General features: G+C 44.7%; 1 protein-coding gene across 2 annotated transcripts; it reads left to right on the top strand.

The window, feature by feature from the left end:
• The first annotated feature begins 430 nt into the window (after positions 1-430).
• Positions 431-9810, top strand: MPV17L (MPV17 mitochondrial inner membrane protein like). Of its 2 annotated transcripts, XM_004750336.3 has the most exons (4): positions 561-920; positions 3879-3949; positions 7984-8013; positions 8301-9810. In XM_004750336.3, exons 1-4 carry the CDS (start codon positions 611-613, stop codon positions 8478-8480), a joined length of 591 nt encoding a protein of 196 aa, XP_004750393.2. In that variant the 5' UTR covers positions 561-610; the 3' UTR covers positions 8481-9810. The 2 variants fall into 2 exon arrangements, with proteins under 2 accessions (XP_044928079.1, XP_004750393.2); XM_045072144.1 differs by lacking the exon at positions 3879-3949 and having other exon boundaries at positions 431-920.
• The last annotated feature ends 7909 nt before the right edge of the window (positions 9811-17719 follow it).

The raw sequence follows: 17719 nt of genomic DNA, 5'->3' as shown, positions 1-17719 counted from the left end.
TGCGAGGCAATATTCAGTGAGTCACGCACTGAAGAGAAGGCATTAGGTCCCTCCAGCCTCCCTTCCCATTCACGAAAGGCTTCATATTTCGGGTTCCGGATTTTTCTCCTAAGTGACAGGACACCGGACTGCGTGCGTTGGAAGCATGAATTCTTTGCATATAAACATTTAACATACACCGTCCTCTGGGTAACTGGATTTTGGTATCCCTTCTTTCGCACTTTTCTTCCCATCTCGTTCAACCTTTTTTTTTTTTAAAGATATAATTAATATACCATACACTTCACCCCCCAAAGAACCGCACACCCGCCCACTCTCTGACAACCACGGGTGTATTTTCTGTCGCTAAGCATTAGCCTATTCGGGACATTTCATGCAAATAGATCATGCATTCCGTGGACCGGCCGCGTTTTTAAAGCTCAGCCCCACAATGGCTAGTGGCCAGGGGATTGGACGGCGCGGGTTGGGTGTGCTCGGGGCGCCCAATGGCTCGGGAGCATCTGGGAAGACAGGTGCAGGTGGCGGAGGCGGCGCGGAGGGCAGGGCCGGCGGGCGGGCGTGGCCCAGGGAGCCGGCGCGGCGGTCGCTGGCGGGCGCCCCCCGCGCGGGCATGGCGGCTTGGTGGCCCGCGATGCTGCGCGCGGTCCGGCGCTACCCGTGGCCCACGAACGTGCTGCTCTACGCGGCGCTCTTCTCCGCCGGCGACGCGCTGCAGCAGCGGCTACGGGGCGGTCCGGCCGACTGGCAGCAGACGCGGCGCGTGGCCACCGTGGCCGTGACCTTCCACGCCAACTTCAACTACGTGTGGCTGCGCCTGCTGGAGCGCGCGCTGCCGGGCCGTGCGCCGCGCACCGTGCTGGCCAAGGTGCTGTGCGACCAGGCGATCGGCGGGCCCGTGGCCGTCTCGGCCTTCTATGCCGGTGAGGGGCTGGGATGGGGATTAGGGGCCAGGGCGAGATCCGCCGGGGGTAGGGGAGCAAAGGATCCAAGGTTGGGTGGACTGGAGGCCGGGGCTGGCGGGGCCCAGGGCTGGGGGCGGCAGGGGACTGGGATGGAGCGGGAGCCGGGGGCTCTGGGATCGACTAGGGCTGGAGGCCGTTGGGGGCGGAGGTGGAGGCAAAATTTCAGGATGTTTCCTGAGAGGGCCAGGGTTGAGGTTCCAGAGCTAAGTCTGGGAACCAGAGATAAAGTGGGAGAAGTTGAGAGGTGGTGCCCCTGGGGAGTGAAGGGGTTAGGGTCCCGGATTGCAGCTGGGACTCTAGGGTTGAGTATAAAGCTTTCAGGGGGGCCGGGGGCATCGCCTAAAACTGGAGGGAGGCAGGACTGGGGTTCCATTTCCTCCTGGAAAAGGTCCACATGAATGTCGAGGCAATCACAGCCTGTGGCCATGGCGGCTGCCACAGCTGTGACCCAGTCGTGGGACCGGGCTGTCCTGCTCCAAAGAAAATCCCCTCCAGGGACTATGGCCCTCCTTTCCCCTGACAGACACTCCTTTTCAACACACCAAGCAAATGCAAGGGGCCTCAAGACCATGGGAGCAGAGCAGGTGGAACCTGAGGTAGTAACAGATTCCCCCCAGAAACTTCATGCTCAAGGCCTTAGTCCTGCTTTGGTAACAAGATTTTCCTTTGGGGTTCTGTCCCTCTGTGAAAATCCAAGAAAATGTGAGTGGACCTCGGACCCTGCCTTGGAGAGCTCTCTGCCTGTGAAAGTCCTGGGAGGCCCCACCTCAGAAAATCGCCCTGGGGCCAAAGGCCAGACTTTGGGAATCCTCCTTAGGGCCTTAAATACCAGAAACAGTGGGCGGGTTTCTGTGGCCTCCACCCTCTCTAGCATTTTCAATAGCCTGCAAGGGAGGGGGTGGGGGCTGTCACCAATTCCCCAAGAAAAGCCAAGGGTCCTGGGCCTGGCATTTAGGGATAGAGAAGGTCTAGAGACCCAAGAAGGTCTTCTTTGCAGTAGCTGCTAATGCCTTCTAAACCAGGTCATGGGAGTCACATCAGTGTCTTGAAGAGACCGACCCTGCCCTTTGGATCTTATTTTGGGGAGCCAGGTCTGGTTCCTTTTCTCACAAAGCCCAGAGGAAGCATGAAGGACCTGGGAGTCTCAGCCAACCGCAGGGCCGATGGGGTCCGTGGGGGCAGCGACATCCAGGACCCAGGGAGGGGGCGCTGCTGGGTGCCTGGTCCCACGGTGTGACTTCCAGGCCACATCTGCAGAGGGGCTCCTCAGGTCCCTCACTACAATTACCTTGAACCCTAGGGAAGGAGTTGGGACCTAGGGCTGGGCCTTTAGGAACTCAAACAACCCAGGAGGCAGATCCTCTTTGTTCTTGCCGTGTTACAGAGAAGGAAACTGAGTCTCCAAGGAGGTTAACCGACTTGCCGGAAGACAACAGAATCCAGATCTCGGTCTTGAGTGTTGTTATGTCTGAAGCCCGGAAGGGGCCCCAGGAGGCCGGTGATTTAAATCTGAGGCTCCTGACTCGGATTCCGACCCAGATGGCTGCTTTGCTTTGCTTTGTAGATTTCTGGCCCAATTTCCTTCCCTCTCTTCGTGTCAAAGCGAAGGGGGGTGGGGTCGGGTGGATGTTTGTTCAAGGCATTTCCGACTTGGAAATTGCCTATATCAGGTGATCCTTTGTGCTGGAGCCACCTTGGGGAGCTCGGATTGTGATGGAGAGGTCTGGCCTGGAATCCACACCTCGGTTGGACTTGGACTTGGTCCCGTAGTAACCTCCCTGAGCTTCTTTTCTGCCTCTGTAACTCCCAGCCTCAGTGGATTGTTTAGGTGGGTGGGAGGGGCAGGTGTCCAATGAAATAAGGCATAAAAAGTGCTTAGTGCTTATTAATTATTATTTAGTGGAACCTGATACTACCAATTTGGGCATGGGTATTATAAATCCTGTTCTAAGAAGCTCTTGCAATTGACTAAAAAAACCCCACTCATTTCCCCTTCCTCCTAATCGGATTTTGAAGGAGACTTTTTAAAGCACTTTTATTTTTACTCCTTTCTAAAATAGGAGGATTTTTGTCTTTGCTCCCTGAATTTCTTCTCAGGGTTGTTGAACATACAAAGTTTTCAGGACGTTTTTAGAAAGGCTGAATTCGTGTTCTGCTTTCACATTCTGATTAGAAGGCTGATGGGAACTTGGTAGTTGCCAAAATACCCAAGATCCATCAGCCTTTTTTTTTTTTTTAAGAAGGAAATTAAATTTTTAGAAATTTATTTATTTAAAGATTTTATTCATTTGAGAGAGAGAGAGAGATTTTATTCATTTGAGAGAGAGAGAGAGAGAGAGCATGCATATGAGTGGGAGCTAGAGCACAAGCCAGGGAGAGGGGCAGAGGGAAAGGGAGAAGCAGACTCCCCAATGAGCAGGGAGCCCCCATGTGGGGCTCCTTTCCAGGACCTTGGGATCATGACCCAAGCAGAAGGCAGATGCTTAACCAACCAACCAGGCACCCTAAATTTTTAAAATGTTAAACATTTTACAAAAAGTTTGGAAGACAGAGGAGAAAAGTCACTGATCGTCCTGCTATCTGAACACTGTGAATTCTCTTACAATTTATATATAACTCATTTATATATAAATACAGATCTTTCTGCTGTCTCTTTGGTACCCTGCTATTTTCACTTCATATTTATCATTCCTTTAAGATTTATCTAGTTTTATTTTTTAAATTCTACTTATTTTTTAAAAAGATTGATCTCATTTAGAATGGAGGTCATGTTGTTGTCAATGTCAGGTCAGAAGGGACATAATGATCCAGAGGTACTGTGGGTACTTCGCATATGAGAAGAGAAAACTTGAACTGTTACAGTTTTCTTTCTACTGAGTCTTGCAAATTTCCGGTGGTGTGTGTTTTTACAAATAGGTATGAGTATTCTCCAAGAAAAGGATGACATATTTTTGGACCTGAAACAGAAATTCTGGAATACGTACAAGGTAAGACAGACTTTGGAAAGGCAACCAAAATCTTTTAGTATATTTGTAACATTAGATACATTTTAAGAAAACTAATTTTTTTTTTGAAGATTTTATTTATTTGAGAGAGAGAGAGCAGGAGAGAGGGGGAAGCAGACTCCCTGCTGAGCCGGGAGCCCAATGTGGGACTCAATCCTGGGACTTCAGGATCACGACCTGAGCCAAAGGCAGTCGCTTAACCAGCTGAGCCACCCAGATGCCTTTTAAGAACTATTCTTAAGGGTTCTAATTGGTTGGCACAAGGGTATAGTATTTTGACAGAGAGATCTTAAATTTGTTTGGAGAGAGAAATGAGAAGAAGCTTTAAGAGTGTCTCTAAGTTAGGAGAGACACGGGTGTCTCTGAGTTTTGGTCAATGTTCACGAAGATTCCTGTTTTTTAAATTTACTCTTGTTAGTGACTACAGTTTATTTAGTGAATTTTGGAGCCAAAGAGGCTATTGCAAAATAGGAAAAGCAGAATGTGAGTGATGAATGGAATCGTTCCGGGGCCAATGTTCCCAGGTGTCCATTCTGCTGAGTCCTTGTGAAGGATACCGTTCCCCAAGATTACTTCTAGACTTAAAGCAAGTTGCCTGTTGTACTGTTTGCTCAGGGCAAATATTCACACCCCAGTCCAACAAATATTTATTACCTTACTCAATGAATATTTATTGAGCAGTATCCGTGAGGCCTGCCAAAAGCAGGGATGCCTTCCATCTCTCGCCAACAGGAAGCTTGATTTTTACTAATCCCAATGAAGTGAAGTTTCAGGATTGTAGAATATACAGACTGGCCTTGGGCTTTGCATGTACTTAATTCCCTATCAGAAGCCGTGCCAAGCCCACCTGCTATTGCCTTACTCCTTCTGGAATTTTCTGTTGACACTGAGCCCCAGCATCACCATTGTCGCTTGATGGTTGCAGGGAGATGACAGGGAGTGTGGCGGCCACATGCTCAGGGATGGTCCTGTTCTTCCTTTTAAGGGGAAAGAGTATTCAGAACTTGTTACTTCTCCTGGGGCAGAAATTATGAGCCTGTTGCATCATCCGAATGCGATTTTCTTTGGCTCTATTTTGGAAAAAGGAACGTGTTTTCCCACTAGGTCATGGATCCTGTGGAGGTGTATACATTTAACATTTAAGAAAAGAGCAAGCGAGCAGAATTGGGGAAGAAAGAGGCTTTAAACGGGGATTGGCAGATGCTTCAAATTCTCCTCCTTTAATGAAGACACACAGGCCCACTTTGTTGGGTGTTGAATGTCATGCCAAGGATCCTGGATGTTGGCAATAGTGGCAAGAGAAACCAGCTGGAATGTTATGGTAACCAAGTTCACATAAGACACAGGGAATGGGAATAGGGATGACCGGAGAGCTATTGAGGAGGCAGAATTGGTAGCTCTGGGTGAATGGTGGTCGGGGTAATGGGCAAGGACCATCGAGGATGACCCACAGGTTTCTGGCTTGAGTCACTCCATGAGTGGTGACTCAATACTTGAGAGAGGACATAGTGAGCCAATTGGAAAAAGAAAGATAGATCATTTCAGTTTGAGAAATGCTGAATTCTAGGAGGGCCACCTGGGTGGCTCAATCGATTAAGCATCTGCCTTTTGGGTCAGGTCATAATCTCAGGATCCTGGGATCGAGTCCCACATCGGGCTCCCTGCTCAGTGGAGTCTGCTTCTCCCTCTCCTTTTGCCGGCTGCTCCCTCTTGCTTGTGTTCCTCTCAAATAAATAAATAAATCTAAAAAAAAAAAAAAGAATATGCAATGGAGATTTCCAGGTGCACAGAGGAGAACCCAGAGCTAGGGATGTTAGATACGGGAGAAGATGGGTTAAAACTAGGCTCTCAAGTCAACTTGATCAATGAAACCAAGAGCACGAATGGTAGGAGTCAGAAGACAAGAAGCATCCAAAAATAATGTCACTAAAGGCTTTCTTGTAGCCCAAAGGATATGTGAGTAAGAGGAGAACTGTTTTGTTTTGGGTTTTTTTTTGGTGGCAAAGGAGTCAACCCCCTGCCCAATCCACATTCTTAGGATGAAGGTAGAAAGGACACTGCCTAGTTTCTTTGTTGCTGACATGTAGGTACTATTTGAGATTTTGGTTGATTTGGTGGGGGGGTTTTTTGTTTTGTTTTGTTTTGTTTTTGTGTTTTGCAGATGACATGCCATTTCTGTCTCTTTCCACAAGCTAGGGTAGGGGGGCTCCGGGGGGCTCTTAGAAAGAAACTTATCTGATAATTACATTCATCTCTTTCATCGTTTTTGAAAACTTTAATTTGGAAATAATTTCAAACCGATGGAAAAGTAACATGAATAGTTCCAAGAATACCCTTTACCCATCGTCACTGATGGTTAACGTTTTGCCCATTATTACTTTCTGGCCGGATCCATCTATATCCATCCATCTTTCTGTCTGTTTCCCGGAAGCATTTGAGACTAAGTGGCACACAGAATTACCCTTTACCCTAGGACATTTACGTATCTGTTTTCTAAGTATCGATTTTCTAAGAATAAATAGTTCTCTAGGAAGCTCCAGCAGAGTTAGCAACTTCAGTACATTTAACAACGGTAGTGAGCCTTTTATCTCATTCACCTTCCTTCTGCCATTTTTGTCAGTCGACTATCTGATGGCCTTTATAGCATTTCTTTTTCCTTTTAGAGATTTTTAAAAAATTTTTATTTATTTGACAGACAGAGATCACAAACAGGCAGAGGCAGGCAGAGAGAGAGGAGGGGAGCAGGCTCCCCGCTGAGCAGAGAGCCCGATGTGGGGCTCCATCCCAGGACCCTGGGATCATGACCCGAGCGGAAGGCAGAGGCTCAACCCACTGAGCCACCAGGCGCCCCTCTTTTTCCATTTAGTACAGGATCCAATCTAGGGTCAGACAGTGCGTTTAGTTGCTGGGCCTGTTTAGTCTCCACTAATTGGGAACGTTTCCTCAGCCTTCTCTTACCTATTACAACACTAATATTTTTGAAGAATGCAGTTCTGTTCCCCCTCCCCCAAACAACAAGAACCAACAAAACAGCAGCAACAACAAATCATTCCCTTTTGGGGGGCATTTTGTAATACACAAGAATGTCAGTTAAATTTATTCTATAGTAAGAAATAATAGAATATATTATTTGCCTTAAATCTTTTTTTAACAACAACAAAAAATCAAACATTTTAGATAAAATAGTCACCTATGGCTCTTACTGCCTAAAATAGTATAAGATATTATTGCTTTTTAAAAAGATTTTATTTAGGGCGCCTGGGTGGCTCAGTTGGTTGAGGATCTGCCTTCGGCTCAGGTCATGATCCTACAGTCCCAGAATCGAGTCCCACATTGGGCTCCCTGCTCAGCAGGGAGTCTGCTTCTCTCTCTGACCCTCTCCCCTCTCATGCTCTCTCTCTCACTCTTTCTCTTAGTAAATAAATAAAATCGTTAAAAAAAAAGATTTTATTTATTTATCAGAGAGAGAGAGAGAGGAGAGAGTGAGGAGGGGGAGGGGGAGGGAGAACCAGGCTCCCCACTGAGCAGGAAGCCCCGAGATGGGCTCGATCTCAGGACCCCAAGATCGTGACCTGAGCCGAAGGCAGACACTTAAGTGATGAACCGCCCAGACACCCAAGTAGAACACATTATTAACAAATCATTCCATGAAGAATGACAAATTTAAAACTTGACTGATGATCCTTTTATAAATATATTCCCGCAGCATTTGCCTGGGCTAACGTATACATATATGTTGTTATTTTGAAAGCGGCAGTTTAACAGAAATGGTGCTGATTCTGGACGCCTTCTCATTCTGGACCTGTGACTAGAACTCCTATAATCGCCTCACACCTCCAAGCTCTTTGCACTGCTCCCACCCTCTCCTACTGGAGGGACTCTAAGGAGTCTGATGTAATCGGCTTAGTCTGAAATACAATCTCACCTCCGGGTTTTATCTGCCTGGTATTTCTTAATCTTCTGCATTGCTTCTTTGTGATTAAAAGGCATACTAACTGAGTTTTTCTGTATTCCAGAGCGGTCTGATGTACTGGCCTTTTGTGCAGGTGAGTTTCCAACTACTCGGAATGCTAATTACTGGGGGCACCTGGGTGGCTCAGTCATTAAGTGTCTGTCTTCAGCTCAGGGCATAATCCCAGGGTCCTGGGATCCAGCCCTGCATCGGGCTCTCTGCTTGGTGGGAAGCCTGCTTCTCCCTTTCCCACTCCCCCTGCTTGTGTGCCCTCTCTCCCTGTCAAATAAATAAAATCTTTTAAAGAAAATATTTTAAAAAATGCAGACTGATGGCAGAGGTTGACATGGAGCTCTAGAACACTCTTTCTTTCTGTTGCAGCTGACCAACTTCGGCCTGGTTCCTGTTCACTGGAGGACGGCTTACACGGGACTCTGTGGTTTTCTGTGGGCCACCTTCCTTTGCTTTTCACAACAGAGTGGCGATGGCACGTTCAAGTCGGCTTTTGCCTTCCTTCATGTAAAGGAGGCCAGTGCCCTTGAAAGGTCCCCCAAGGAATGAGAAGCCAAGGATTCCCTAGCAATGCCGATTTCTTTCATTCCTTCCTTCTCTCTTCCATCTTTCTCTCCTCCTCCCTCCCCCCCTTCCGCCCGTGCAGGGGCTCGCCTACAGATAACAGAGTCTCCTTACCAGTTACTTGCTCCATTTTGGAGACTGACTCTCACATAGACCCCATGGTTTCATTATCCATGAGTACTTAAAATTTTATCCAAACCTTTCTTTTCCCCCCATTTTGGTCTGAAAGCCTCACTTCTCTAATATTTTTACTCCTCTAATTCTTTTGTTAATATTGGTAACAGTGACGTCGTGGCACTTTGCAGTTGCTCCGATTTCTATGCTTATATTTTAATGCTGGTTGATTTAAAGAACCTGTTTTGATCATTTACTTAACGTCGAAAATCTCAGGTTATCCCCCACCCCCAACACATACTTTTGGGTCAGTTTAACTTTTATACCAAAAGTAGTCCTTAGAGAATATTTCTATTTACATAGAGCTCAATCGAAGAGAAGACTAAATAACCAAATTTTTTTCTCTCGAAATACTTTATATAATAATTTATGGTTATACTGATGGTCAGTTCTGTAAGTGCATTTTATGCTGTCAAAAAATGGTATCTGATTGGTGTGTCCCATATGGAATGTATTTTTCAGAGATCTTCTACTTTTGTAAATTTTTAGTTAAGTGCTTTTTAGTTAATGTGTTCTAATTTTGAGCCTATTCAGTTGACTGAAGGACCCCATTTTTCTAGACAATAAGAAATTTACAAAATTTCTGGCTTCTTAAAGACATATATTGAATGAAGTTTTTATGAAAATGAGCAATTTTTCTTCCTCTGGAAAGAAAAACTCTATTCCATAGATTTCCAGGGAAAAGAGTTACCCCAAATTTCACACTAAGATTATATTTAAAAACAAAAAAAAATCAATGCTTTCCAGGAGTACCTGTGGCTCAGGTGGTTGGGCATCCATTTCTTGATCTTGGCTCAGGTCTTACTCGCTCAGTCATGAGTTTGAGCCCCAAGCTGCCTCCACGATGGGTGCCGAGCCTACTTAAAAAACAAACAAACAAACAAACAATGCTTTCCAATAAATCGTTATCAGTAATCTTTAAGCTAGACATGACAAACTGGATCCAGACTTTCAGATTTACTCAGTTTGTCTAACCTCAAAACCAGTGGATCTAAAAGTGATATGACTATCTGAAGAAGTTTCAGCAAACTTCACCTAAGAATTGTACCAAAATGCTGCTGCTTCCAGTGAAGTCTTTTTTTTTTTTTTCAAAGATTTTGTTTATTTGACAGACAGAGATCACAAGTAGGCAGAGAGGCAGGCAGAGAGAGAGGAGGAAGCAGGCTCCCCGCTGAGCAGAGAGCCCGATGGACACTCAATCCCAGGACGCTGAGACAATGACCTGAGCTGAAGGCAGAGGCCTTAACCCACTGATCCACCCAGGTGCCCCTTCCGGTGAAGTCTTGTACGAATTTTAAGGTGGGAAGCACTGGGATGTTAATAATACATTCATCTTGCAAATTTGTATTTAAGATTAATTGAGAACATACCCTTCAATTTTTTACGCACCTAATTCGTAATATAAATTAATGTAGGTTCTAAGTATCTCATGTCTATGATTTATTTGAATTTAATTGGTATTAACCTATATTACCTTATTGGGACAATAGTAAGGAAATTTCTAGATACCTTCTAAAATAATTTGTTACCTACACTGTTTTGAAAGTTGCTAATATAACGGAAAAGCTGTTCCATCACACTTAAGACGAATTCTTAAGTTTAGAAATTCATTAGAAATTGCATCTTGAGGGCGCATGGGTGGCTCAGTTGGTTAAGCTGCTGCCTTCGGCTCAGGTCATGATCTCAGGGTCCTGGGATCGAGTCCTGCATCGGGCTCTCTGCTCAGCAGGGAGCCTGCTTCCCCCTCTCTCTCTCTGCCTGCCTCTCCGTCTACTTGTGATTTCTCTCTGTCAAATAAATAAATAAAATCTTTAAAAAAAAAAAAAAGAAATTGCATCTTGAGTAACTATGCGAAATTACTAACTGGCAATTTCTTAGATGAGCTTCAATATTACTTTTAGGATGGAAGAGCAGTGTTTGCATTTTGTGTCAAAGTCATTGGGAAAACAGACCTTGTTTAAATTGTCGAGAGGAAGTAGGCTTATTGTTCATAAACAAGCACACCTCATCCATCTCTACCCAAACCCGTGCTGCTGTATGCTGTAGAGAAGGCACAGCGTGTGTTCTCCGCATTTCTGCAAGTAATGTACTTAGGATTTTTATGCAATAGTGCTTTTCTGTTTTTGTGGGTGAAATGGAAGATATTCCAACTAACGCAATGTTTGTCTATTTTAAAAAGCTGCCAGTCTTGGTATAATACACTCTGAACCTTCCCAGGTTTGCCACTGGGCAGGTGGCCCCTACCCTTCCTCCAGATTTTCCTACTCTGTTAAGTGTCTTTAACTTGGTTATGTGTTGTTTAAGCAGGTTCTTCTGGCCCCTGTGCTTGCTCGGGCAAAGGGAAAAACGCATTATTCATTGTCCTTGACAGAGTGGAGACAGACTGGATTTTCAGTTTCCAGTATGTGTGGAAAACAAAAGGGAAATTTGAAAGGGGAATCTGTGAAATGTCGAAAGCATTTACAAAATTTTAAACATTTTTTAAAAAATTTAAATTCAATTTTAAATTCAATTTAAAATTTAATATCAATGAACATAGAATGTATTACTGGTTTCAGAGGTAGAGGTCAGTGATTCGTCAGTCTTTTACGACACCAGTGCTCATCCCATCACGTGCCCTGCTCATGTCCATCACCTGTTAGCTCTCTTCTCACCCCACTCCTGTCCAGCAACCCCCAGTTTGTTTCCTATGATTCAGAGTCTCTTTCGGTATGTCTCCCTCTGATTTCATCTTATTTTATTTTTTTCTCTCTTCCCCTAGATCCTCTGTTTCAAAAGCATATTTTAAAAAAAAAAAAAGCTTATAGGATACTGAATTCTGATCCTCTTGTAAGTTAGCTTGAACTCAGGGATCACAAATCCTGCCGTAGGTCCAGGCTTTTGGGCTAGCTACCCTGTGGCTCAAATAGCGTCTCCCGGCATTCCTTTTTTCTGACTCCCTGATTGTCACTGATTGTCACCACTGACCACCACCACCAGGGAGGCTATCTCCTTGGCCCTGCTACCATTAAAATTAAGAGTGCCCCCATCCCATTTTATTGGACACCTGGTTTCCATCTCCAGGCCCGGAAATGGGCCTCTTAGGTAACTCAGAAACGATGTCTCAGTCGAAGGGAGACCTTTCTGTCCACACAAATGGATGTGACCATTGTTATCATCCACCAGTATAATCGTAACCATAACCATGATGATAACTGTGTGGAAAGAATCATGGTCTATTCTAAGAATTATGGACTAGAAGTAAAAAGATGGATAATCAAATTCTCAGGACATTTAGTTCAATCCATCATTCAGTGCTTGAGCAGTGCCTGTGACAAGTGGTCAATGGAAAGCTTGGATATTATCCAAGCAACACCACCCAGCCGCAGGTTACTGGCATAAACAGTGGGTACTTTGAAATCATGCTGCCCTGGGTAATCAAGGAAGGCTTCCTGGAGGAGATGCCTAAGCTGCGTCCTGAAAGGATGGAAAGTCACAAGACTAAAGGCCTGTAAATTGGAATGGGGATGGAGGATCAGATGAGAGGAGATGAGATCCTGAAAGAGAAAGCCGAGAAAAGGCCTGTAAGTTCTAACATAGCGGGACATTTCCATCGACTCGTTCCTCAACTTTGGGTAATGTAAATGGTCCTAGCCAGCTTACTTGTGTTTAAATATCATGTAGCACCTGCAGCTTTTCAGTCTTTCATTTGTAGGAGAATTAATAAAAGTGATTCTCTTTTATCGATATCATGGTTGGGGGAGACAGAATTAGGGAATGTGAGAGTTTGTGTATGTTTAAAAATGTCCCGATACTGAGTTTGAAAGAAGCATGCAAAAATATTTTTCTTGGAATCTGTGCAGTAGGTGATTCTGTAGACAAAGTAATTGATTATTTTTCCTAAAGATTTATTTATTTGTTTGAGAGAAGGGGGTGGGGAAGGGGCAGAGGGAGAGAGGGAGAGAGAATCTCAAGCAGACTGTGCTGAGCACTGAGCCGACTCAGGGCTTGATCTCAGGACCCTGAGATCATGACCTCAGCTGAAATCAAGAGTCAGATGCTTAACTGAGCAATACAAGTGCCCCCCCAAGTAATTAATTATTGACCCCCCTATACAGTCAGTGAATTTGGCCTTGGGGGGGAGGCTCATACAAATGAGGGGATGCTTCATGAAAACCTTTTCTCTTTTGTATGGATGCTTTGGGGGCCAAAATAAAAACTGTTTCATGACCAGAAGGTATAAATACAGATAGGGTTCAAAGAGGGAAGCATTTTCACATTCTAGGACTTCATTAATAATTATAATTTTGGTTCTTTAATACATTGAAGAAAAATATATTTCTTTCACAATAAAATCTGTAGATAAAGAGATCTAACTTTGCCGTTTGAGGCTGTATCTAAATAGGGTCCCCAGATCAACTGTGTTAACCACAACCAACCAAATTAAAGGTAGGTCGTCTCTTCAATTGAGGTACATTACCCAGAACTACAATTTCTAACTCACGTATCACTGCTTGATACTTTACTTGTTTACTGTTCTTCTTCCAAGGATTGTCATCCCTTAGACTTTGTTTGAAGCTCTCAAAAAATACTTTTCCCTGGGGCACCTGGGGGGCTCATTCATTGGGCATCTGCTTTCGGCTCAGGTTCTGATCCCAGGGTCCTGGGATGGAGCCCCACATTGGGCTCCCTGCTCGATGAGAAGCCTGCTTCTCCCTCTCCTACTCCCCATCCTTGTGTTGCCTCTCTCACTGTGTCTCTGTTAAATAAATAAGTAAAATCTTAAAAAAATATATGTATATATATTTTTTCCCTGTGTGGGCAATTTGCTTTTAATTCAGTGGCACTTTATGTGAATTTCTAGAGTATGTGCCAAAACAAATTCTATCCAGAACACACGCAACATATTCTGGAGGCAGCTTTCATTTGGAAATTAGATTCATCTTCTGAAAGTATTAGAATGTTAGTAGATTTTTGTGTCTCAAGATTTAGACTTTGCATTGGCTACCTTCAATCTACTTTACTGATAATGTTTGGAACCTAAAGGAACCAAATCACAGAAAATGCAATTTATTTTTTTTTAAGGTTTTATTTATTTCTTTTGAGAGTGAGTGAGCAAAAGACCACAAACGGGGAGGAGGGGCAGAGGGAGAGGGAGAAGCAGACTCCCACTGAGCAGGGAGCCCAATGCAGGGCTCCATCCCAGGACCCCGAGATCATGACCTGCGCTGAAGGCAGATGCTCAACCGACTGAGCCACCTAAGTGTCCCAGAAAATGCAATTTAAAAACAATTGAAAGGGGTGCTTGCTGGCTCAGTCAGTTAAGCATCTGACTCTTGATCTCAGCTCAGGTCTTGACTCAGGGTTCTGAGTTCAAACCCCGCACTGGGCTCCACGCTGGGCATGGAGTCCACTTAAAAAAAAAATTGGAAATTTTCCTTTTAATACTGTTAATGGCCAATAAGTGGAAGGGGGAAATCTGGAGTTCAAAGATCAAGTGTGTGCTTGGAGTTTAAAGGTAACAGGAAGAGCTGTGAACGGTAGCCAACCAAGGGGAACAGAAGAGAGTAATTAATAATTGAGTGACATTTTGGGTGTATGTCAGTTCAAAGCGTTTCTTTTCCCAGTTCCCTTCCCCTCCCTAAGTCTGTCTTTCCTTACATAAAATTTTTTTTTAAGATTTTATTTATTTATTTATTTGACAGACAAGTAGGCAGAGAGGCAAGCAGAGAGAGAGAGAGAGAGAGGGAAGCAGGCTCCCTGCTGAGTAGAGCGCCTGATGTGAGGCTCGATCCCAGTACCCTGGGATCATGACCTGAGCCGAACGCAGAGGCTTTAACGCACTGAGCCACCCAGGCGCCCCTCCTTACATGAATCTTAATTCATCCACGTATTCTTTCGAATGGCTACACCTTCGATCCCTGCCCCCAACCACGACCGCCACCCTAACCCTCCAGGAGAGAATCAGGGCCATGACAGGGACCAGAGCACTGAAGCGATGTGGCAGCCTTGCTTTTTAGAGGGTCGTTGGCAGAGATCTCCTCTTTGGGAGAATTCTGAAATGAGCAAACATTCGGAGGCAGCTTCTACTTGCAATTAGGCTCATCTTCTGAAAGTATTAGGAACTTAATGGATTCTCGCGCGCCCCAAGACTTAGACCTTGCGTTGCCCAATTTCTTTTCAGAGCTGTTCTCTTTCCTCCAGGTGCCCTTTACCCACAGTCTCTCAGGCTACAGTGCTGTGTCTTCCAAATTAGTTCTCATTTCCTCTCTTTGCCTCTCAAAACTCCCATTCTCTTCATGTGGCTGATTTCGGCGGGATGTAGAGACGTCGTTTATTACACTAATTTGCTGAAATGTGGATGAGAGCCTTTCTAGCTGAGTTTTTTTTTTTTTTTTTTTAATTGCTAGCACAAATCTCTGGATGGAATTTCACGAACTGTTGCTGGGGTGGGAAGGGGTAGAGAGAAGAGGATGTATTTTTGGCAGAAGACTTTGTGATACAAAGTTACACGGTGCACTTCCCACTGGCTCAGAGCCAGCCGGGCAACGATGCTATGAACTTTCCATAATGGGAGGCCATGATCTATTTGTATATCTGTGTGTCCTACCAGATCGTGGGCTTCCTGAGGGAAGGATATATTTCTTATATATATTTGTATCTGAAGTGTCCAGCACACAGCAGAAACTCAGTTGGATGAAGTTATGTAGTTTGTGGATTTCTCATCTGTTGTTTTTTGCTGGTGCTGAGAAATCTGCACTGATAGCACTTTTTTTTTCTTTTTTTTTACAAGATTGCTATTTATTTATTTGAGAGAAAAAGAGAGAGAGTTGGGGAGAAGGGGGAGAGGGAGAGGAAGAAACAGACTCCCTGCTGAGCAGGGAGCCTGATGGAGGGTGTGTGTGGGGGGGAGGGGGTTGATCCCAGGACCTTGGGATCATGACATGAGCCAAAGGCAGATACAGACTGAGTCATCCAGGTGCCCCCAGACTATTACCACTTTCATTTTCATCCCATTTGCAGGCAGCTCTCCTGTGTTAAGCTCAGCACAGCCTAGACCTTCAACCTGTTCCATCTGTAGGCTCAGACAGTTCTGTTTTCTTCCGGATGCTTAGGACTTGTGGGCTTTGGTTTCCCCGTGCCCATCTTGCACATGTCCCCAGAAGGACGTCTCTTCACATCTCTACAAGGCTGGATTGTTTGTCTTTGAGACTAGGTGGAATTATGGTAGTTGGACTCTCTCTAATTACTGAGAAATCTTTTGTGATGGTTAATTTTATGTGTCATCTTGACTGGGTCCGGGGAGTTGTGGATATTTGGTCGAACATTCTGGGTGTTTCTCTGGGGTTGCTTTTGGATGAGGTTAGCATTTAAATCAATAGAATGAGTCACGCGGATTACTTTCCCTAACATGAGTGGGCCTCATTTCATCCACTAAAAGCCTGAGTAGAAGAAAAAAGACTGATGTCCCCCAAGTAAGAAAAAAACTCTTCCTCCTGCCTGCCTTCAAACTGGGACGCTGGCTTTTTTTCCTGCCTTTGGACTCAAATGGACACATAGGTCTTTCTGGGTTTCGAGGCTGCTGGCATTCAGATAGGGACATGCCATCAGCTCTCCTAGTTCCCATGCCTTCAGACTCCGAATGGAACTAAACCATCAAGCTCTCCTGGGTCTCCAGCCTCTAAATCACATGGTAGAGGAACTTGCCTCCACAGTCATGTGAACAACTTCCTTATAATAAATCCATATGTATACACACACACGTACATCCTATTGGTTCTCTTCCTCTGGTGAACACTGACCAATACCCCCTTGTTTATGTGCATTAGTATTCCATGGTTCGTGGTTCATGCCCTGTGGTTGTCTGTGGACCATGATCACCAGCTCGTAACTGTTACAGAATTACAATGAACATTACTTTCTGGGAGCCCTGAAATCATACCATGTAGGTGGTCACCCACCCTGCATCTGTAGCCTCTCTAACAGGACCACTAATTATATAATCTGAAAACAGAGGTTCAGCCAGATAGCCAGGTAACTGGCAAATAACTAACTGCATATTCACTTAGCTTCACAGTGGATGGAATGTGCGTGTTGTGAGTTGTGTGAATGTTGGGGGTGGAGAATGGATTCTAGTTAGACTGTAAGCCCTTTTGGCGCTCAGACCATTAAGGACTCCACGGGCTCTCTGCTCTCCCTCTGCCTGCCGCTCCCCCTGCTTGTGATCATTCTCTCTCTCTCTCCTTGTCAAATAAATAATAAAAATCTTAAAAAAAAAAAAAAAGTACAGCAAATGACTCTGCCTATATTGTGTTATTGTGCTGTGAATATTCTGGGAAATATGTAAAGGAAAGGAGATTCATATCCTGTAATCTTCCCTAATCATCTCTATTGGTAATTTGAAATTTATGCCCTTCCTTTGGATTGGGATACAAGTTGTCCTTATCTGTTTATATGTGTTGTCTGTCACGGAATTCTTTCTAAACGTTTGGCTTATTTCCTATGTATGTACAGACGTACATATTCTCACAGAGCTGAAAACTTAGAATTGAAATTTTTCCCAACTGGTTTCTCAAAAGCCATTCTTTTTGAGCATAAGTAAGAAAAAAAACTGCAGTATTGGGTTGCCTGGGTGGCTCAGTGGGTTAAAGCCTCTGCCTTTGGCTCAGGTCATGATCCCAGGGTCCTGGGATCAAGCCCCACATCGGGCTCCCTACTCAGCGGGGAGCCTGCTTCCTCCTCTCTCTCTCTACCTGCCTCTGCCTACTTGTGATCTCTGTCAAATAAATAAATAAAATCTCTTTTAAAAAATCACAGCATTAGGATTCCTCTTACTAATACCATGGAGGCAAATTTGAACTTCAAGTTACTAAGGCTACTTTTTCCACCATCTAGTGCTGACATGGCTCCTTTGGTCTGCAGTCTGCTATTTTCTTCTTTTGTGATTTAAATTCTTTCCTCTGTCTTGACGGAAATAGATTTCCCTGCACACAGTCCAGGAGAATGTGTTCGTTCTCCACTGAGAAGATGCATTTGAAATATGTGTTGCATTGCTCTGGTGTTGAGTTCAG

This window comes from Mustela putorius, unplaced genomic scaffold, assembly GCF_011764305.1.
Source record: "Mustela putorius furo isolate JIRA1106 unplaced genomic scaffold, ASM1176430v1.1 tig00004007_pilon_pilon_pilon, whole genome shotgun sequence".
In the NCBI taxonomy this organism is placed as follows: domain Eukaryota; kingdom Metazoa; phylum Chordata; class Mammalia; order Carnivora; family Mustelidae; genus Mustela; species Mustela putorius.
This window is presented reverse-complemented; position numbering and strand designations above follow the sequence as displayed.

Excerpts from the sequence above, each read along its gene's own strand:
- MPV17L (XM_045072144.1), top strand. The coding sequence starts at position 431 with ATGGCTAGTGGCCAGGGGATTGGACGGCGCGGGTTGGGTGTGCTCGGG. Across the intron at positions 921-7,983 it reads CGTCTCGGCCTTCTATGCCG|AGCGGTCTGATGTACTGGCC; the intron begins GTGAGGGGCTGG and ends TCTGTATTCCAG. Across the intron at positions 8,014-8,300 it reads TGTACTGGCCTTTTGTGCAG|CTGACCAACTTCGGCCTGGT; the intron begins GTGAGTTTCCAA and ends TTTCTGTTGCAG.